The 23,076-nt window shown below is 36.6% G+C and overlaps 1 protein-coding gene across 1 annotated transcript in view; it reads right to left on the bottom strand.

The window, feature by feature from the left end:
* The window catches only part of LOC111151262 (BCAS3, microtubule associated cell migration factor), a 578,517-nt gene that overhangs the window by 346,010 nt on the left and 209,431 nt on the right, over positions 1–23,076 (bottom strand). The window contains exon 14 of the mRNA XM_022509136.1: positions 3,435–3,699. Within this exon, the coding sequence (XP_022364844.1) occupies positions 3,435–3,699 (265 nt within the window). The remainder of the gene's footprint in view (positions 1–3,434; positions 3,700–23,076) is intronic.

Genomic DNA, 23,076 nt, shown 5'->3' with positions numbered 1-23,076 from the left:
TACTATGTGTTCTTTCACAAAAGACAAATCTTTAATTGATTGGCATCTCGCACCCTTCTACAAAAATACACTGAAAGTTATTTGTTCATGGTCATTTAATTTCGGCCTTTTCCCTTGGACTAGAAGATACACGAGAGCAGAGATTACCTCAAATTTTTGTGTACAAATAACCAAAGCCTAGCACAAAACCTGGTATGTCGTAAGCTTAACAGGGAAGGAAGAACAGGAAGAAAAAAGAAGCTCAAAAGAAGACTTTCTGAATACATATAAATGTAAGGACGAAAAATCCTTCCTAATTTTTTACTATTATATCTGTTCTCTGGTCAACCTAGTTGCCCCACATGCATTCTGAATCTTTCTCCATCAAGTGTTTGGTGAAATTTAATTGAAGAAATAAACTCAACACAAAGAGAAAGGTCCTCAAAGAACCTATATTATGAGCTAATTATATGACAAAATAGTTATACCTAAAAGTTTAACTATTTCTGAAGTAAAATTTCTTGCAAATGGCTGAAAATACAAATATTCCACAGCTGACTAAGCTTTTTTTTTTTTTTTTTAATTCCAAATGCTTTTTAAAATGACTGTTTTCACCTAGGAATGATTCTAAAAGATTTTCAACTTTGAAGATCATGGGTCAACTAGTTAAATTAAATAAACATAAGTAACAACTGTTTTTATAAAAATAATGGGGCCAAAGCATAAAGCATCATCTAAGAAGAAAATAGAAGTCTTGAATTTTTTTTGAGTTACAGAATTTCTCCCCAGAATCCATTTACCTACATACGCTTTCAGCTTATCTTAAAACTTCCTACAAAAAATACATATCTAGGATTGATTAGGTATTACAAAAAGATGTATGTTTAAACAGAAGCTAGAACAAATAAGGATGGATATATAGCCAAAAGAACTACAGAAGTACTCAAAGAAATGCTCACACATGCATGTTCATAACAGCACTATTCAAAACAGGTAAAAAGGTGGAAACAACCCAAATATCCTTCACTGGAAGAAATGATAAAATATCGGTATATACATACTGTAGAATATTACTGGGGCATAAAAAGGAATGAAGTACTAATAAATAATACAATGTGGCTGTACCTCAAAAAATACTACGTCAGATGAGCCAGAAATGAAAGATCACATATTGTATGACAGCAGTTATATGAAATATTCAGAATAGGTAAATCCACAGAAATGGAAAGCAGATTGGTGGTTGCTAGGAGCCTGGTAGAGGAACTGGTGCAGTCAGTTAAGCCTCCAACTCTTGGTCTTGGCTCAAGGTCGTAATCTCAAGGTCATAAAGTCAAGCCTCGAGCTGAGTTCTGCACTCAATGCGGAGTCTGCTTAAGATTCTCTCTCCATTCCTCTGCACCATGTGCATGCGCTCTCTCTCTCTCTCTCTCTCAAGTAAGTAAATAAATCTTTAAAAAAAAAACACACACATGGAGTTCTTCTTGGGTGAGGAAAACATTTTGCAACTAGTTAGAAGTGCTGGTTCATCACTGTGAATGCACTAAATGCCATGAAATTGTTTAAAAACATTTAAATAGATAACTTTTGGGAGAGGTCCCCTCTGCCTCTTGGGACACAAATACTTGTTTCCTTCCCCAGATTATGGAAGCTCTCAGCTATGATCTGCTCAAATATATCTTCTAGACCTCCCTCTATCTTTACCTCCTCAAGGATCCCAATAATTCTCATATTGGAACATTTCATTGAGTCACTAACCACCTTACACCAGTTAGAATGACAAGACAAGAAACAACAAATGTTGGCGAGGTTGTGGAGAAAGGGGAACCCTAATACACTATTGGTGGGAATGCGAGTTGGTACAGCCACTTTGGAAAACAATGTGGAGGTTCCTCAAAAAGTTAAAAATAGAGCTACCCTATGACCCAGAAATTGCTCTCTGGGTATTTACTCCCAAAATACAGATGTAGTGAAAAGAAGGGGCACAGGCACCCCAATGTTCATAGCAGCAATATCCACAAGAGCCAAACTGTGGAGGAGCTGAGATGCCCTTCAACAGACAAATGGATAAAGGAGATGTGGTCCATATACACAACAGAATATTACACAGCCAATAGAAAGGATGGACACCCAACATTTGCATCAGCATGGATGGAACTGGAGGAGATTATGCTAAATGAAATAAGTCAAACAGAGAAAGACAATTATCATATGGTTTCACTTATTTGTGGAACATAGGAATAGTATGGAGGACATTAGGAGAAGAAAGGGAAAAATGAAGGCGGGGAGAATCAGAGGGGGCAACGAACCATGAGAGACTATGGACTCCAGGAAACAAACTGAGGGTTTTAGAGGGGAGGGAAGTTGGGGGATGGGTGAGCCTGATGATGGGTATTAAAAAGGGCACATATGGCATGGAGCACTGGGTGTTACACACAAACAATGAATCATGGAACACTACATCAAAAACTAACGATGTACATAATAAAAAAAATTTTTAATAAAAATAAAATAAGTTAACAACTTAAAATAGTTACTTTTACATTATGTAAAATTAAGATCAACTGAATAAATGAAAATTGATTTCTGTAATAACCAAATCTCTCTAGCTAAAATTCCCTATTCTTAAAAACCTAAATTGGTCATCTGTCAAGGAGAACCTGCAATGCTTTAGAAAAAATGTCATTTAATGTAAACAAATAACTTTCTGTCATTCCAGTGGAAATAAAATGGTACAACCATTCCAGTATTACCTACCACGGTCAAGATCCACATACACACCCAGAATTTTCATTAAAAAATGAATACACATTTGCATGAAGGAACAAGTACAAAAATTTTCATTGTATCACTATATATAATAAACCAAACCACAAACCTGCCAAATACATAGTAAAAAGGATAGATAAATAAATAAATAGAAGCATATTTGTACAATAGAAGATGTAAGAGCAATGAAAATACATAAAGTAAACCTAAACAGAGTAACATGAATTAATCTCACAAACGTAATCCCATGGTGATATATTTTTAAAATAAAATGCAAATGCTGGTCTAAAACACATGATTGGCAGCTATTCCTCCAACAATGAATATTTCTTAATGAGCTAAAGTACCGACTCTGGTTAAAGACAGTTTTCTGAAAAAATCTATAGGTATGTGATTCAATCTATAAATTTATAAAAATAATTTCAACTTCATATTCCACACATGTGACACAAAGTATGCCTTAGATATTAAAAAAGTTAGCATGGCAGAGATCATCATTCCTATATTGGCTTCAATTTATTAAATTACTTAATAAATTTAAGAATGTCCCCAAATGAGCCTAAGATCTTCTCTTTGAATGAACAGATGAGGGGGGAAAATGTTTTAATTATTTTATCCCACATCTCAAAACATAAAGATAACAAGAGAAGAATAGTAGGGTTCAGTGGGGAGAGAAAAAATTGGTTTACCGTGCAGAGGTGATCCAGAAGGGCTACTTGATAGACCTGGAACAGGGCTACAGCGACCTCCTTGCTTAGACGTCAGTTCTTGTTCAATTTCTTCCAGCCCAGCACTTTTCTGGAAACGGCTCATACGATTCACAACTCGTGGTGACATATGTGTTCGAACACAAGGCTGGCCACCATAAGGGTTGATGGGGAAAACGTGGGAAGTTCCCCGGAGAGTACTGACCACGACCCAGCGACAGTCATGGCTGAAGCAGATGTCTTGTACCTAGAAATGGATAGGGGAAAAACACAAACAGGATTGAAACTATTTTGATTAATATGTTAATGGTATTTAAATTTTTTTAAAAGGAGGGGGGAAAAATGATTTGGATTTATCTAGTATCACACATATCACAAGATCTAAATAGAAACATCTGCCTTGTTACCAAATTTACCTCATATTAAGTTATAAATTAAAATTTTTATTCTACAGGTGAGTTACCTGGTGAATATTGATCAAAACTCCCTATCAGGAATTCTGTCTCTTGCAGCACAGAGTGCCAAGTCAAAAATCAGAACCTAGGCAGTTTCACCCTATATATCTACAAATATATATATGAGTCAGGCTTATTTCTCTAAATTTATTTGCCTTTTAATAAGCATAAAATAGTAAAAATAAAAATAAAGATTATACAGTGTAGGTGCAGTTATTAATCCAATCCTTCACTGAAGGATTGGATTAATATTCATTAATAGTCATTAGGCTCCATGCTAATAAATGGAATAATAATTAATATTCATTAGGTTCCATGCTAAGTGCTAGAAATAAAAAGGTTAATAAGAAAAAATCTTTGGGAAAAGCTAGAGGAAGGAGCCAGACATAGTCTCATGATCTGAAGGAACAACTCTGCACACATCTGCTTGTTCTTTTCTGTGCATAAGATTTTTATTTAAAAAAACAAAAAAGAAGAAAAAGAAAGAAAGAATCTTTGGGCTCACAGCCTAACAGGAGAAAAAAATAAGTAAGAAATCTGTGAGAATGTAATATAAACAAAGTGAAGTATCTGTCTTATGTATCAGGCACAGTGGCAAGAAAAAGGAAGAAATATATGAAGTTTCTGTGAAAGATAAAAAGGAGATAGTGAAGGTGGAGGTATAGGAAGGGCCTGGATTCTGGAAATAAGTTTTGACATAGGAAATACAGAGAAGGAGAGAAGGCAGTCCAATTTAGATATATTGAGACATTCTACATTAGATATAAATGCATAGATAGAAGATGGAAATGATGAGCAAGTAGTTCAGCATATCAAAAAAAGTAATAAAAATCAGACTTGGCAAAAGCCAGAGCAAGAGGTATTTGGATTTTATTTAGGAAATAGTGGAGTAAAGGGACACCTGGGTATCTCAGTTGTTAAGCGTCTGCCTTCGACTCAGGTCATGATCCCAGGGTCCTGGTATCCAGCCCCACATTAGGCTCCCTACTTGGCAGGAAGCCTGCTATCTCCCTCTCCCGCCTGCTTCTCCCTCTCCCACTCCCCCTGCTTGTGTTCCCTCTCGCTGTCTCTCTGTCAAATAAATAAATAAAATCTTTTAAAAAGGTGGGGGGGGGGGCGCCTGGGTGGCTCAGTGGGTTAAAGCCTCTGCTTTTGGCTCGGGTCGTGATCCCAGGGTCCTGGGATTGAGCCTTGCATCGGGGTCTCTGCTTAGCAGGGAGACTGCTCCCCCCCGCCACCCTTGCCTGCCTCTCTGCCTACTTGTGATCTCTGTCAAATAAATAAACACAATCTTGAAAGAAAGAAAGAAAGAAAGAAAGAAAGAAAGAAAGAAAGAAAGAAAGAAAGAGAGAGAGAAAGAAAGAAAGAGGTCAAGATTTCAAATTTGGAAGGATGATTCTGAGAGAGAAATGTAGGGGAGTAGATTTGCAGTAGGGATAAGGGTAAGCTGAAGGAAAATTATGTAAAAGTTCCTTCAATAGTCAAGGATACAGGACTCTTAAGAAAAGTGGAATGCAGAAGAGAAAATGTATCAAAACACCCTAATCTCACACACACACACACACACACACACACACCCCTCATATATCTCTAGTGATTGACAAACTTTGGCAGACCATCCAGTCTCTATTTTCTGCTATAACTACTCAACTCTGTCCTTCTAGTGTGGAAGTAGCCACAGAAAATATGTAAATGAATGAGTGCAACTATGTTCAAAAGAAAACTTTAGGGGGCACCTGGGTGGCTCAGTGCTTAAGCCTCTGCCTTCAGCTCGGGTCGTGATCTCAGGGTCCTGGGATCGAGTCCCACATCGGGCTCTCTGCTCTGCAGGGAGCCTGCTTCCTCCTCTCTCTCTCTCTCTCTCTCTGCCTGCCTCTCTGCCCACTTGTGATCTCTCTCTGTCAAATAAATAAAAAAAATCTTAAAAAAAAAAAAAAAGAAAACTTTATTTACAAGTGGCTGGACACAGACTTGATTTAGGGAAAGTTAGTTACTAATTTGTATGACTCTTATCAAGCGCTAAATATAGAAGTTCCATTACTTTCAGATTAGCAAACTCAATGTACTACTTTCATATTGGTATCACTCTAATGATGACAAGTTGAACAAAAATGTGCCCATTTACTTTTATCCTTAAAAAAGAAAGTCAAGTAGGGGCAGCTGGGTGGTGCAGTCAGTTGAGCGTCCCTCTCTTGGGGTCATGGGGTTGTGGGATCAAGCCCCACGTGGGGCTCCATGAGGGCTTGGGATTTTCACTGCCTCTCCCTCCCCACCCTGTGCACATGCGTGCGCTCTCTCTCTCTCTCTCTCATCAATAAATGTTTTTTAAAAAAGAAAATGTATATATGTATATACACATATATATATTAATATGTGGCATATTAGCTATCCTTATAATATGAGCTAAGTAAAACTCCTCTGGCAGTCAGAGAAGCCCATACTTTCCAATATATTAGATCTTCAAATAAGCCTAAATTCAGATGAAAATCCTGACTCCTACTCCAGAAACAGTCCACCAACAAAAGCTATAAGTACACATCATAGTACAAGTCTCTAAAAGAGCCCAGAACCTTTGAAATAAAAAAGAAATCGTAGTCTTATAGATAAAGACAAGATATTTCATTGCTAGACTATTGCTAGACAAAACTATCACTACATGGACAAAACCCAAATTCAACCATATGCCTGCCCATTTCAATCACTGTGATATAGGCCCTAATGACACATTAAAGTTATAATTAAAGAATCTACAAACCTGACAAATTTAACCCCCAGGGATTCTAGAATTATGAATAAAAAGCCAGTTCACAAGTGGTTTACCTCTGTAATTTGCCTACAATAACTTCCAGCTAAAATGACTTATGAGAAAGTATAAGGAGCAGGCCAAAAAAAAAAAAAAAAAGTATAAATAGCAGAAGCAAAAGAAAAGAAAAACAGTTCCATACAAGTTTAATATCATACTATCAAATGCATTAACATGAGCCAGAATCAAATATATAAAGAAAAAAAAAAACACCTGTAGACTTATTGAGTAATTTATGTCCCATCCACAGTGCAACTAAATCACGTTATCTAAAACCTTGTCCAAAACCCTTATAATTAAGACTGCTTCCTGGTCTGTCAGTGAAAAGAAGTTTCCTTCTTTCATTTTAAAAATACTTGTGATACGAAGTGGCGCTAACAATCCGTATCAAGGCAGGAAGACAGAATTCCATCTCAGTGCTTACTTAGAAAACTGCTCTTAGAGAACTGATTCTGCTCTATGACCCTGAGGACACATCAGGATACTTAAACGAACAGAGAAGATATTTGCTGTCAAGAGACAGAGAGAGTTTAATCCTTTAAATAACATAGAGGATAACAAGTCGCCTACTCACAAAATGTGAAATGATGTAACTGTTAGTGTTATCAAACAAGTTGGGGGGGGTTTTCACTACACTATTAAAGACAAGAAAGACTATAAATAAATAAAGACAGGAAAGACTATATATAATGTCAAACTAGTAATAAAATGATGACATCATCTGCATGATTTTTGGACCTCAGTTTTGGAATGATACTTCTAGTAAAGATTTTTCTCATCACAAAGCAGGGCAGCTACATGGGAGGTGTATCTCTGATTTAGTGATACAGTACCATATATCATGGCAAATAACATTTACCAAGTACAGATCAGGCAATTCTTAGAAGTTTAAACTAAACCAGTACAGGTACTAAAACGTACCTGTACTGGTACCAAAACATACTATCCAAATACCTACCCTCAAATTTAGGAAACAAGCATATTTAGACATGATTTTTAAGAACTATTTACTATTCTGAAACTCAAGAACTGACTCAATCAAGCAGATGTGGACAGCAAAAGACAGATTGTATGGCTCCAACTTAGCATTTCACACTGGTATGAAGCTGGAGCAGAGAATGAATGTGAACATAGGACAAGCACGGGTTTCTTCCAGAAAAGGGGTCAGCAAACTTTTTCAGTAAGAGGCCAGAGAGTAAAATTTTAGGCTTTGCAGGCAAGAAAGCAAAACTGAGGATACTATGTAGGTACTTAGAATAACAAGAAAGAAAACAAATTTTGACAAAATTTTCACTGAATAGAATTTTTTGTAATGTAAGTCTATTAATAAGAAGAATGGAATCTATTTTTTATAGGAGATAACAGCTTGTTTATTCAGGGTTCAAAGCTAGTATTATTATCATCAAAGAGATCCCAAGGCTTTATATATTTATAAAAACCATTCTTGGCTCATGAGATGTACAAAAACAGACAGAGGGCCACATATGGCCAATGGACCACAGTTTGCTGACCCATTTTATACCACCACCACAGTAGTAAATGTAAATTTGTCAAATCATCATAAAACTTCAAAGCAGAAAGGACCTTGGAAATCTAAAGTCAAAGTCAAAAACACAGTAAGACCCTCAGGTCAATATTATTCTTATGGTTTGCAAGATACTCCACAGTAAAGAGAGGGAAAACTATAAAGAAAGCCTTCCCCATAAGAAGAATCCATGTAAGATATTAGTTAGGAATATGAAACCAATGAGATTATAGTTCTTTTCTAAATCCAACAGCAAGCAGACATTCTGTATTGTCTTCAAGATGAATATAGCAGTATTCAATTCAACATTAATACATAACTATTGGAGTAAGTCATCTGAGTTCGAAAAACAAAATCACACATATACACATAAGCCCTACAACTTGGAGATAACTATTTCAAATTATCCTGGACATCTCAATGCACAGACAGGTATGTATAGATATTTATGTGTATATTTATGTGTGTGTATGTGTGTGTATATATCACATAAGCACAAATATAGATACATAAAGACATATGTATGCACATACACATATAATTTTTCACTGGATAAGAGTAACCCATTTGAAATATAAAACAATACTTCAATATTATACAAGATAGTGAAAAGATATGGAAACAGCACTATAAGTATAAAGTATTTACATGTGATTACAGGCTTTCCCTACAGATAGCACGTAATGGCAAATATTTCAGTTACTAGCTACACAGCCATGGAAAATTTAGTTAACAACTCTCTGCCTTACCGTTCTTCATTTGCAAAATGGGAACAATAATGCAAGTCTCCTGGGGTTTTAGATTTAATGAATTAACATGTAAAGCACTTAGAACAATGCCTATCACTCACTAAGCACTAAACAAAGATGTTTACTGTAATTATCATAATTACCATAAAAATACATCCCTACTCTGTTCAAACATCTATATTTTTACTGCTAACAACATATACTAAACCACTATCATCACTCCAACAGGTTACTACATTACACTCCGAACTAGACTCTTATTTAGGACCATCTACAAGCAACAAAAGACAAAGTAGATAAACTGTACTTATTCAAAATTCAAAACTTTCCTGCCTCAAAGAATACTACAAAAAAATAAAAAGACAACCATAGAGGCACTTGGGTGTCTCAGTGGGTTAAGCCTCTGCCTTGGGCTCAGGTCATGATCTCAGGGTCCTGGAATCAAGCCCTGCATCAAGCTCAATGCTCAGCAGGGAGCCTTCTTCCCCCCCCCCCCCCCTCTGCCCACTTGTGATCTCTCTCTTTCTCTCTCTCTGTTAAATAAATAAATAAATAAATAAATAAATAAAATCTTTTAAGAAAGAAAAAAAGACAACCATAGAATATGAGAAAATATTTCTAAATAATAGGTCGGATAAGGGTCCAGCATGTAAAATACTTAAATAAGTCTTTCAACTCAACAACATAAAGACACATAATTCAATTAAAAATAAGCCAAAAGAAAAAAAAAAAAGAATCTTTTTTCCAAAGAAGATACAGAAATGGCCAAAAGCACAGGAAAAGATGCTCAACATCTTTAGTCATTAGGGAAATGTATATAAAAAACACAATGAGATACCATTTCATACTGAAAAGAGTGGTTATTAAAAAAAAAAAAAGTGTTGATGAGGATGTGGAGAAAGAAACATGAACCCTTATACATTGCTGGGAAAAAAGCAAATGGTGTAGCCACCTGAATTCCTCTAAAAGCTAAACATAGACTTTCATCCTTAGATACCCAAGAGAAATGAAAACATGTTCAAACAGAAACCTACACACTAATGTTCATAGAAGTATTCCTTAGAATTCAGAAGTGGAAACAGCCCAAATGTCTATCAACTAATAAATGGAAAAAATGTGCTCTATACATACAAGGGAATATTATTCAGCTACAAAAAGTAATAAAGTTCTGATACATGCTACAACATGAACTTTGAAAACACTATGTAAAATGAAAGAAGACAGAAAAGGCTACCTGTTATCTGATTCCATTTATATGAAATGGACAAAATAAGCAGATCCATAGAGACAGAAAATAGGTTAACAATTGCGAAGGGCCAGGGAGAAGGGAATGGGGTGTAGCCACTCATGGGTACCAGGTTTCTTTCTGGGGTGATGAAAATGTTCTGGAATAAAATAAAATAGTGATTGATATACAAGTCTGTCTACCAAAACCCACAAAACTGTACACTTTAAAAGGGTGAACTTTATGTATGTGAAGTATGTCTCAATAAAGCTGTTATTTAAGAAAATGAAAAAACTAGTTAGTTCTCTGAAAGGTAAGTTCTATAGCCTCTTTTTATAGTTTGTGGTTTCATTTACCTGTCCTTTGGTTCTTTGAGATGTCTCTATTATTCTAGGCTCAAAAGAAGATAAGCAACTGCTAAGAACCCTAAGCTAGCATTTTATCATGCCCATCTCGGCTCACTTCACATCTGAGGCTGGGGTAAATGAGTGAATACAGTATAATATGGGGAAACACTATAACCAGATGTTCTTATTATTAAGTTTCCCCCCATTCAGCAAAGAAGTGTGGCATAAAATGATAAGGAAAAAATCAAGCAGAGTACCTAAAGTAGTATGGGACTACTCATTAGACACTCACTATAATCAATTTAGAGCTTTTAAGTATACAAGTGTCAGGATTCTTTTTTTTTTTTTTTTTAAAGATTTTATTCATTTATTTGACAGAGAGATCACAAGCAGGCAGAGAGGCAGAGAGAGAGGAGGAAGCAGGCTCCCCTAGAGAGCAGAGAGCCCGATGCGGGGCTCGATCCCAGGACTCTGAGATCATGACCCGAGCCGAAGGCAGCGGCTTAACCCACTGAGCCACCCAGGCGCCCCCAAGTGTCAGGATTCTTAACTAATGGGATATGAATTTTTAAAATACAGACTGCTAAATTAAATGTTTTGCAAAATTTTATTAGATTATATAATTTATTGTTCATTAAATGGTTCCTGTATTATTTGGCATATTGATAACATCTCACACTTGTTTTTTATTGTAATGATGTAAAATTTAGCTATCAGAAACCATTAGGCCTCTAGAAAGCAAATATATTTGTTCCTTAAAATATAATGTAGCTATATATATAATTCTAATTTATATAAATATTTTTTGGCAAACTGGATTATCCTTTTTTAAGTATTTTGTTGATTTAATAATCCAAAACAACAATATTTGGAGCAACCAAATCTAATTTAGCACACATACACTCACACAGAACAATTATGCCCATTTTATCAAAACCTAAAAAAAAAACCACTCCAAATGTATATTTACTTCACAAAACAGGTTGAATTCAAATTACATATGATACAAGATTATTTGAGCACTAGAATTAAGTGGTACCCCATTTAAGCATCTAAGATATAGAATTTAGCATTTTACAGGGCTTCAATTTATGTCACAAATTCATCACCAAAACCCAATTAACTAATAATGGAAATAAAAATATAGGGTTATTATTTTTTTCTTTTGTGAGGGAAGGTGGGGCAGAGGGAGAGGTAGAGGGAGAACCCCAAGCAGGCTCCATGCCCAGCACAGAGCCCAATGCAGGGCTCGATCTTACAACCCCGAGATCATGACCTGAGTGGAAAAAAAGAGTCAGACACTTAACCAACTGAGCCACCCAGGCGCTCCATAGTATAGGATTATTTTAACATCCTAAAATCTAAAACAAAGTTCCTCAAACTTTAGTGTGAAAAGAAGCACCTAAGTTACTTGTAAGAAGTGCAAATAAGTTGGTCCTACCTTCAGGAATATGATTCTATAGGTATTGGGAGGTGAGAGAGCCATGACCAAGAAATCTGCAGTTTCGGAACACTCAGAAAATGACTCTGCTACTGACCTAAGGTCTCTAATACAGAGCCATAGAATAAAGTGACCAAAAATGGCAGTCCCCCTAATTCTGTACCAAAAGTTAGAAAGCATAAAAAGAGGTTTTGGTCTTTGTTGTTTTTTTTTTTTTTTTTAATAAAGTAATAGCAATGATTGCCTAGGACAAGAGTGAGGCAGAAGATTGAAAAAAGTTGTAGGATGTTTTCTGGAATGATGAAAATGTTGTGTAACTTGACTGCAGTGAGGGTTATATAAATGTGACTAGCAGATGGCAAATTGAACACCCATCTCCAATGCTCCCTCCCTGACCTGACACCAGGTGCTTCATATGTGCTAGCCCAGCCTCTCCAACAGGAAGTGTTGACACAGCTATGATCAGTCAGACAGAAGCAGGATGCTATTTTGCAGAATTCTGGGAAAGTATTTGCTTCCTGATTTAAGAAATTAACATCACTGAGGCTGCCCATACTCTACATCTTAGTGCCTTGAATTCAGAAACAATGCCCACAAGAATGGCAATTACATAAAGCCATCACAAGGGAAAGAACAAAAAAGTCACAAAGACATTGTCGAACAACTGTACCAAACCAGCAACAGCATTCTTATAACATGACAAAAATAAACACCGATTTTTTAAAAACCATCATTAAATGTGATTTTCTTTCTGTAGCCAAACATACACCTATGATTCAAATACCAATCTGCTTTCCAACTCTCTTTAAAAAAAAAAAAAAGTAAGGAAGGAAAATCCAAAAGCAGACAGTACTTGGATAGAAAGTCTGTAATCCAAGAGTATCATAGTTTCAGAAGCCCATAAGAATGGCAACCAAAGCCATAAAGACAAGTCCCATATATCAAAAACTAACTGGTCAAGGTCCAAGCCCTCAGATGATGTTATATTTAATGAAAACTTACATGAAAATACATAAAAGAAGTTATTTGCTTGAAAATTAATATACAAGTTCTAGAGATATCCCCAACACTACATTTCAATAATTTTATCCTTCAAAATTGATTAATTCATTAAAATGTTATAATTCTGACTATCATGACAAGGTTAATGGCAATAAAAGTTTGCTTGGGAATAAGTGGCTTAGAAAGGAAATGTGTTAAAGATGGATAATCCACACATACCTTCTAGCCTATCTGCTCCCTTGGTCCCCCTATGAATTCTTCATAATCATTCCTTTAGTTAGTAAATATTTATGGAAAGTTTTTTTAGATGTTTTACACTCTTCTAAGTACCAAAAACTGAAAAATGAGCTAATGCTAATAAGCAGTAGGCAATTATCATCTGAACCAGAAACTACACTCTTGGGCACCTATGCCAGAAAAATAAAAATTATGTTCACGTGATATATTCATAATAGCCCCAAACTAAAAACTGTCCAGGTGAATGTATAAACCTGTGTGAGTTAGGTCTACTCATAAAAGGGCAGTGTGGGGGAATGGTTGAGTATCCTCATGGACACACAAACCTACACAGGTGATTAAATTGTACAGAACTAAACACACACACACACACACACACACTCATTTCCACACAAACACACAAATGCACAAACAAGTAAACCCAGTGAAACCTGAAAAAGATCACAGATTGTAGCAGTGTCAATATCCTGGTTGTGATATACTCTAGTTTTGCAAAATGTTACCCATTGAAATAAACTGCGTCAAGCGTACACGAGATCTCTTAGTATTTCTTACAAATCTATATGAATCTACAATTATTTCTATAAAAATCTGAACTAAAAAAAAGTTAATACGATGCCTCGCACACACCACAGAGCCAGCAGTGCTAACATGGCCTGGCTCCTGCTGCAACCTGAACTTGAGGGGTAACAAGGATGAGGGGTATCCAAGATGCCAGAGGCTGCAGGGGTGAAACTTGGCAGTGTTGGGAGTGTGGGCACACTCGCAGGATGCTGGGAAGTAGCACTAATGCCCATGGGGAAATAAGTGGCACCCACACTGGGGAACAATCACTTGGTCAAGTGAGAGGAAGGCCAACATTCCTGGCTGCCCCCAGAGTATCTGCAGGCCAGCCTCCCCTGCTAACAAGATGGAGGATAATGTGACCACCTGGCAACTGTCACAGGAACAACAGACATGTGCACATTGAATACATTAGTCTGTGTTCTCCTGTAGGGAAAGTAGTTCCTATCCTTGTTGGGGAGGTGGGGGGAAGGTGCCCCAGAGAATACCCTGTAAGGAAGTGTAAGCAAATTCTGCAGTAAGGAAGAGAAGCTAAAGTGACCTGGTAGGACTACTGCTATGCTGTTGATGAACGTGTAACTGGTATTAATGGCTTAACTTACATGCTTGTAAGTGTCAGAGGGTATATCCTCTGCCATGAAGAATGAAATAGTAATGGGGAAAGCGCACAACAGACCACCTACTGGGATTCCAGTTCCTTCCATGTTATACAATAGAAACAACAGAATCCCAGTAGGAAAAGTTAGGTAGTGACTTAACGGCTGGTGAAATACTCAGGTGTTATCCCAGTACAACATCGCCACCTGCCTGATCCAGCAACCAAATACATTGCCTTTTTCAGATGGTGGCTACCAACCTGCTATTCAGTTCTTGAAAATGAACAACTGACCCATGAGGCCTTGTGATTTTCGAGACCAACACTGGGTTGGGTCAACTCAAATTTGATGATGAACATGGTGGTGAAGGCCCAACAGAGCTTGTTAGTCAAATGGAAATGGTATATTTCAGAGTATGTTCCAGCCCGGCCCTAGAAGAAGCATCTTGTTTTCACAGCTACTTTATCAGCTTCTCCACCTGCCTTAAGCAACAGCACTGGTTCAATAGACCCTTGGTTCACACAACTTCCTCTAAATGCCAGTGCCTGATTCCCTGATGGCTTGCCTAAGATGAAGGGGGACGGTGTCCACTAGCCTGTGGCAGATGCGCAACTCCAGCAAAAACTCTGCCGGGACCAATGAAGCAAAAAGGCCGATCAGCACAGTAGGATAACGGAAAGCTGTCACTTCTGTTTTAGTTGACGGGTCACTATAGCTCTGGGCCCATCATATCTACCTGTTGATGTATTCTCTATGATGTTTTTGTACTATGATGGCAAAGGTAAGCACAGAGAATATATACAACGCAGAGTTTAAATATTTACTACTGGTCCTTCACAGAAAAAGTTTGCTGAACCTGCTTTATTTATTTATTTTTTTCAGTGTTCCAAGATTCTTTGTTTATGCACCACAGCCAATGCTCCACGTAATACGAGCCCTCCTTACTACCCACCACCAGGCTCACCATCTCCCCACCCCACTCCCCTCCAAAACCCTCAGTTTGTCTCTCAGAGTCCACAATCTCTCATGCTCTGTCTACCCCTCCAATTTACCCCAATTCACTGAGCCTGCTTTAAACAATACTGCTGACACTTCAGCGACTGCCAATGTCCTGGCCAAACCTCGTGTGGTTTGCCGTGAGGAAAACTGGCAGATTGCAGATATCCCTTCTTTTAGGGCTAAGAGCTGCACAAACAAATCACAGCTAGTAACTGAACAATCTGGTTCACTCCCACCCAAGGTAAGATTCCATCCGCTGATGGAAAGGACTAGAATCAAGCTGCTCATCAAGCCTGTACTGCTCTGCTCTGCACAGTGATTCCCAACTAAATCCATCAATAATAAATGTTTGGGGTTTACATCACTTCTATTATCCACTGTTTTATAATCACTCAAAGTATATGTGATGTCAGAGTTAAAACACACAAATAAACTGAAGGTGTGTTATAATATAGTGTAGTAAATTATATACTATATGTAATATGCTCTTATATATAACATATATAGTATACAGCATATACATAAATATACTGTAGATTAGTTGCTTACCTATTAATATGGCTGATATGGTTCTCAGATATTTGACCCTTTTCACCCTATTTGTTTTATCAAATATTGAGAAAGAACTGTTAAACTCAGGTTTAGGTAGTACATATTTAAATCTTCCTGATAATTTGACTCTTGAACATAATGAAAGATCTCTAGTCTTTCTGTCTTATTTTAGTTGATATTAATATGGCCAAGTTTTTGACATTATTGTATTTATCATTTGCATGCCATATCTTTTTTTTTAAGATTTTATTTATTCATTTGACAGACAGAGATCACAAGTAGGCAGAGAGGCAGGCAAAGAGAGAGGAAAGGAAGCAGGCTCCCCGCTGAGCAGAGAGCCCGATGCAGGGCTTGATCCCAGGACCCTGGGATCATGACCTGAGCCGAAGGCATAGGCTTTAACCCACTCAGCCACCCAGGTGCCCCGCATGACATATCTTTTAACATGCTTGTATTATCATTATATTAATGTCTCAATATGAAAAGTGAATCTCTAATAGACAATTCCTTTAGACTAAAATACATTAATATTTAATATAATTATTATACTATGGTTGAATTTTGATGTACCATTTAATATCTGGTTTTTGTTTATCCAGTTTCTTGTGCCTCTGTTCTTCCTTGTCTGCCTACTTTTGAATTAACTGAAATCCATGTTAACTGAATTATTTTCTATTAGGTATAGCATGTTGAACCCTGAAACAGCATAGTTCCAGATATGTGCTTCCACGTCAGCACTATAGGTCCATCATGCTATATTTATCGTATGCATTACATGAACACCTGATATAAACCCCAGAAAATGACATAAAAATTTCATATACATAAATACTATCATTTTAACATTCCTATATATTTTTAAATAAATTAAAATGTGGGGCAACTGGGTGATGGGCATTAAGGAGGGCATGTGATGTGATGGGCACTGGGTGTTATATGCAACTGATGAATTACTGAACTCTACATCTGAAACTAATGATGTACTGGGTGGTGGCTAACTGAATTCAAATTTTAAAAAAGAAGAAAATTTTAAATGGGAAAAATCATCCTTTCCCATTAGAAACTGACCATTTCTCAGATATTTCATTACTTCTACAAGATCCAAGCTTGCTCTGCTATCATTTACCTTTACCATAATTTTTATTGTGAATGCACTGGCCTTATTTCTCACTGCTTCATTCTTGAATGATACTGTTGCTGGATGGAGAATTTTTGATCGCTTGTATTTTTTTCCTTTCAGTCCTCTAATCATTATATTCCACTGCCTTTGGACTTCCATGGTTTCTCATGAGAAGTCACTAATTTGTTGATGTTATTTCCCTGTATACAATGTGTTATTTTCCTCTAGCTATGTTCACGATTTGTTCTTTACTATGGTTTTCAGAAAGTTGACTATGATGTGTTTGGTTTTTTTTAAGATTTTATTTATTTATTTGGCAGGGAGAAAGAGATCACAAGTATGCAGAGAGGCGGGCAGAGAGAGGGGGTGAGGCAGGCTCCCCGCTGAGCAGAGAGCCAGACCCAGGGCTCAATCCCAGGACCCGGAGACCATGACCCAAGCCAAAGGCAGAGGCCCAACCCACTGAGCCACCCAGGCACCCCTATGATGTTCTTAAGCTGGGATTTTGTCATAGTCTATGACATCGGGCTCTCTGCTCAGCAGGGAGCCTGCTTCCTTTCCTCTCTTTATTTCTTTCTATATTTTTTTCTGCCTCATTTTCTTTATATCCTCCCTTTCCACACAGATAAAGGTGAATTTTGTCATAGGATGGATCATATATAGAGTCTCAATCATACCTCATTTGGATAATTTAGATGATGACACCGGAGATTTTGGGCTAATGATATTATCAAGAAATTTTAGACTTTGAGTAGATGCTGCCATGCACTGAGACTTTTAGGGATGTTAGTATGCAGTAAATGTATTTTGCACATGGGGTGATCCTGAATTTGGGATCAGAAGGCAGACAGTAGCGAGGTAAACAGTGGCTCAAAAAAAAGGCATATTCCAATCCTAACCCCTGGAACCTGCATATAGTACATTACAGACCCAAAGAGTGACCATAACTTTATACACTAAAATGTGATTGATGTATAGATGTTGAGAGTTTATCTTGGATTATAAGTACAGGTACTAAATGTATTCACATATATCCTATAAGATACACAGAAGAGGAGAAGACATAGAGACAAAAGAAGAAATGTGATCACAGAAGCAAAGGTTGGAGTGATATAGATGGCTGCAAGGCAAGGAATGCTAACAGTCACTGGAAGCTGGAAAAGGAAAAGAACAGATTCTGCTTAGAGGTTCTAGAGGGAGTGTGGCATTGCCAACACTTTGATTTTGGACTTGTGGCCTCCAGGATTGTGGGAGAATAAATTTCTGTTATTGTAACCGCCCCCCCCCCAGTTTCATGGTAATTTGTTATGACAACCATAGGAAAGAAATATAATAAATATGGATATCCAGAACAATGTGAATTCTATGTTGTGGACTGCCCAGGACTGGGGATGCTGGGTGGTATGGTAAGTGTATGTTAAGATTTCAAGAAACTTCTAAACTAATTTCTGGAGTGGCTATATACTATTTCACATTCCCAACAGCAAGGTATGAGAAATCCAGCTCCTCCAACTCACTGACTTCTGAGAGTTCCTTAAAAGGTGTGGTAGATACAAGACAGTTTGTGCCTTTTCATTCTACTACCAGTGTTTTTCAAAGAGTAGATATGTTTTGTTTTAATGAACTATAATTTATCAGTTTTACTTACATGGATTTTGCTATTCAAGTCATCTATGAGAAACCTGTGTCTAACCCAAGTCACAAAAGTTTTCTCCTACATTTTCTTCTAAAAGCTTTATATTAGTGAGTTTCACATTTAAATCTATGATCCAATTTGAGTTCATTTTTATATATGGAATGACGTATGGATTGATGCTTTTTTTTTTTTTTTTTTGCACGTAAGTACCCAAGTGGTCCATCACCATTTTTAACCCACTGAGCCACACAGGCGCCCCTCCATCACCATTTTTGAAAAGACTAGCTTTTCTCATTTTGCACCTTTGCCAAAAATCAATTGTCCATATGTACAGGAATGTTCCTGGGTTCCCTATTGATCACTGTAGCTTAAGTAAATCTTGATAGCAGGTGATAATATCCCTTCAAATTTATTTTTCTCTTTCAGTGTTATTTTGCCATTATAAGCTCTATGTATTTACATATGAATTTTAGAAGGAGCTTGTCAATTTCTACCACCCCCTCCCACAAATCCTGTGACTCTGTTTTTTTATCCTGCTGGGCTTTTGATGGGGATTGCATTGAATATACAGATCAATCAAATCAACAAATATAATCAACAATATTAAGCATTCTAACTCCAAAACATGGTTTAACTCTCCACTTACTTACATCCTTACTCTGAGCAATGTTTTATAGTTTTAAGGGTACATGTCTTACATATTATAAGTATACATTACACACTATTTTCTACCTTTAACATTTTTTAAAAATTATCAATTACCTATTGTTTGTTCCTAATATGTAGAGGTGCAACTGACTTCCATATTGATCTAATACTCTGAAACCTAATTAAAATCACTTATTCTAACCATTTTTATAGAATCCAAAAGATTTTCTACACAACCATATCATCTTTAAATAAATATAGTTTTACTTTCTTCCTTTCTGATATGATGACGATTCTTTCTGTGGTCTCAGATTTCCTTTGCAGATCTCAGGAGGGTCTGTCTTTGCAGCTTTTATCTCTCCAGCACTCTGTCCTAAGAACTCTATGATCTTCACCTCTCAGTATTCTTAGCAATAACTCATCAATGGAGGGAGTCTATCCAGCTCCACTTGGACTCCCCCTTCCTGCACCATGGGCTGGAAAATTTGTCAAGGCAGTAAGCTGGGGGCAATCATAGGCTTTTTCTCATTTGCTTCCCATCTCTCAAGGATCACCTCCTTCACGGCCTTATGTCCTATGTCCAGGAAAACACTATTTGTTCTTTCATTGTTTCAGGTAGGAAGGTAAATCCAGTTTCTCTTACTCCAGGTTATTTATGCTGATTTGGGTATTATCTAGTTGTATCCCTAAGACAAGAAGAGCTTAGGATCCTCTTACTCCACCCTCTTCCCACCAACCTCTCTCTCTTAGTCTACAGTGACCCAAAGTGAAGATCCTCATATTAACTCTTTGTCATTTACTGTGCCAGGTTTTTACAAGTACAGTAAGACGCATTTTACATCTATTATTTCTGACACTTCCTGAAATAAATGCTATGAAACAGTCTTTGGTCCCATTTTACAGATGAGTAAATGGAAACTTAAGGAAAGTAGAAAATTTATCCTTGGTAATAGAATTACTAAGCAGCATCCAAGCATATATGGAAGTTGGGGATAGGAAATGGGGAGTGACTGCTAATCAGCAAAAAAATTGTTATAAAAATGTTCTAATAGTAGATCCTGGTGGTGGTTGTGTAGCTCTGTGAAGATACTAAAAAAAAAAAAAAAAAACAACAACAACAACACTGAAATGCACATTTTTTAAAAAATTTATTTTATATTCTAAGAATTATATCTCAATAAAGCTAACATTTTGGGGGGGAAGGGAACTGATAAAAGTCAAGAGCATAGGGTTATACATAGGACCATGAGGTTTAGCAAATAAAAATACAGAAAGTCCAGTAAAATTTGAATTTCTTTTTTTTTAAAAGATTTTATTTATTTGACAGAGAGAGAGATCACAAGTAGGCAGAGAGGCGGGCAGGGGGGCGGGAAGCAGGCTCCCCATTGAGCAGAGAGCCTGATGTGGGGCTCGATCCCAGGATCCTGAGATCATGACCTGAGCCCAAGGCAGAGGCTTAACCCTCTCAGTCACCCAGTGCCCCTAAAATTTGAATTTCAATATAAATCTAAGTAGGCAATATCTGGACATACTCATACTAAAATTACCTATTTTTATTTGAGCTGACCGTTAAATACTATCAATTAAGAATATTAAATAGCTAGATTCTTTTGCCATTAAGAATTAAACCTATAAGCTTACCATTTTATAGGACTATACTGATAAAATAACACTTACCTGATGTGCAAAGTTGACAATTTACTAAAATTTGCATGTTAAGTACTAAAATGACTAGTACCTGCTTGAGTAAGACATTACAGAAGTATATTAACAAATATTGTAAAGGTTTCACCATATATTCCTGCTGAAAAAGAAGTATTTTTCTTACTGCATATGTGCCTTATAAGGAAAATTACTGTCAGATGCAGAGGATATCCAAAGTCATAGATCACAAAACAACTTAATTCAACATAATTAGACCCACATACTTGAGTCTTTTCCTTGCCTGATTAAAGTACCCTCAGAGTTTTTGGAAGAATCTAGAATGACATGATTTTGAAGTACTCAAAGACAGTTAGCAAAATCATATGCCATATAGATTTCATAATCAGTGCTAAATTTTATATATTATTTCAAAGTAATTTTCAGTAGAAGCTTACGGAAATTAATTTTATAGTCATTACTTGAGTTTCCTTAGATCTTAATATTTGGTGTTTAAAAATTCCCAATCTTCTAAATTACAGAGTGTGACATCCCTATTTCCAGGTTGGATGTACAGGTAATTAAATGATAAATAATGCTAATGCAAATGATTTACAAAAAAAGGTGTAAACAAAAAAAAGTATAAATATTTAAAATAGTAAAATTCTAGGTTATAGCTGAAGTAGGGCATACAAATTACTGGTGAGGACAGAACAGGTATTACAAAAACAGAGTTAAGAAATCAAATGTGTGGGCACCGGAATGGCCGTTGGTTAAACATCTGACTCTTGGTTTTAGCTCAAGTCATGACATAAAGGTCATGAGATCCAGCCCCGTGTCAGGTTCTGCACTCAGCATGGAGTCTGCGTTGAGTTTCCCCCTCTCTCTCCTTCTGTTCCTCCCCAACCCTTCCCATCTCTCAAATAAACAAATCTTTAAAAAATAAAATAAAATGTGCCAGCAGCATAGTTAAATATTGAATCTTCACCTAAAATGGTCATCTACTTAGAAACTTCCATACAAAAGAAACAAAGATGAATAGTAACTAAAATAAGAATAAGCAAGTTTAGATGTACCAGAAGGTAAGGACATTGTAAGAGAAAAATGGAGATATGTCAAAGGACACACATGTCAGGTTGATAGATGCCACTGGAAAAATCTGGGATATCCTGAGCATTAAAATAAATAGTCATTGAATGAATATAAGCCACTGAAATAAAATAGGAACCTATTAACCAAATGATATATATAAATAAAAGAAGTGTTACAAATTTGGGGAGGGGAAGGGATATTTACATAATTTAAAATGACTTCTACCCAGGGCACAGAACAGAAGCAGTAGACAAAAATGTCCCACTCCTAAACTACCCTTAAGAGAGATATATTTTCATACTTTAAAAGCTGCTGCCTGACAGTCCAGCTTTCAATTAGCCACTATCTAGATGCTGACTGAGATCCACACATTAACAAAATGAAGGATAAAAAGCCAATGACCATCTCAAAAGATATGGAAAAAGCATTTTAAAATATTCAATTCATAATAAAAATATCCATTCATGATAAAAACTCTCAATAAAGTGAGTATAAAGGAAATGTACCTCAACATAATAAAGGCCATCTATGAGAAGCCCACATCTAACATCACACTCAACAGTGACCAGCTGAAAGCTTTTCCTCTAAGATCAAGAACAAGGATGCACATTCTCACCACTTTTTTCAACATGCTACTGGAAGTCCAAGTGAGAGATATTAGGCAAGAAAAATAAAGAAAGAAATCAGTCAATGTGATATAACAAACACTTCAACAAAAGAAAGGATAAAAACCATATAATTATTTCAATAGACACAGAAAAAGCATCTGACAAAGTAAAATATCCATTCATAATAAAAACCAGTTGCAAATAGGTTTAGAGGGAACATACCTCAATATAATAAAGGCCATACATGAGAAACTCCACAGCAACATCATACCAAATGGGGAAAAACTGAGAGCTTTCCCCCTAAAATCAGGAACAAGATCACCAAGTCCATTCTACCACTTTTACTGGAAGTCCTAGCCATAGCAATCAGACAACAAAAAGGAA

The sequence above is a fragment of the Enhydra lutris genome, unplaced genomic scaffold (assembly GCF_002288905.1).
Source record: "Enhydra lutris kenyoni isolate GAN:26980312 unplaced genomic scaffold, ASM228890v2 scaffoldscaffold26, whole genome shotgun sequence".
Lineage (NCBI taxonomy): Eukaryota > Metazoa > Chordata > Mammalia > Carnivora > Mustelidae > Enhydra > Enhydra lutris.
This window is presented reverse-complemented; position numbering and strand designations above follow the sequence as displayed.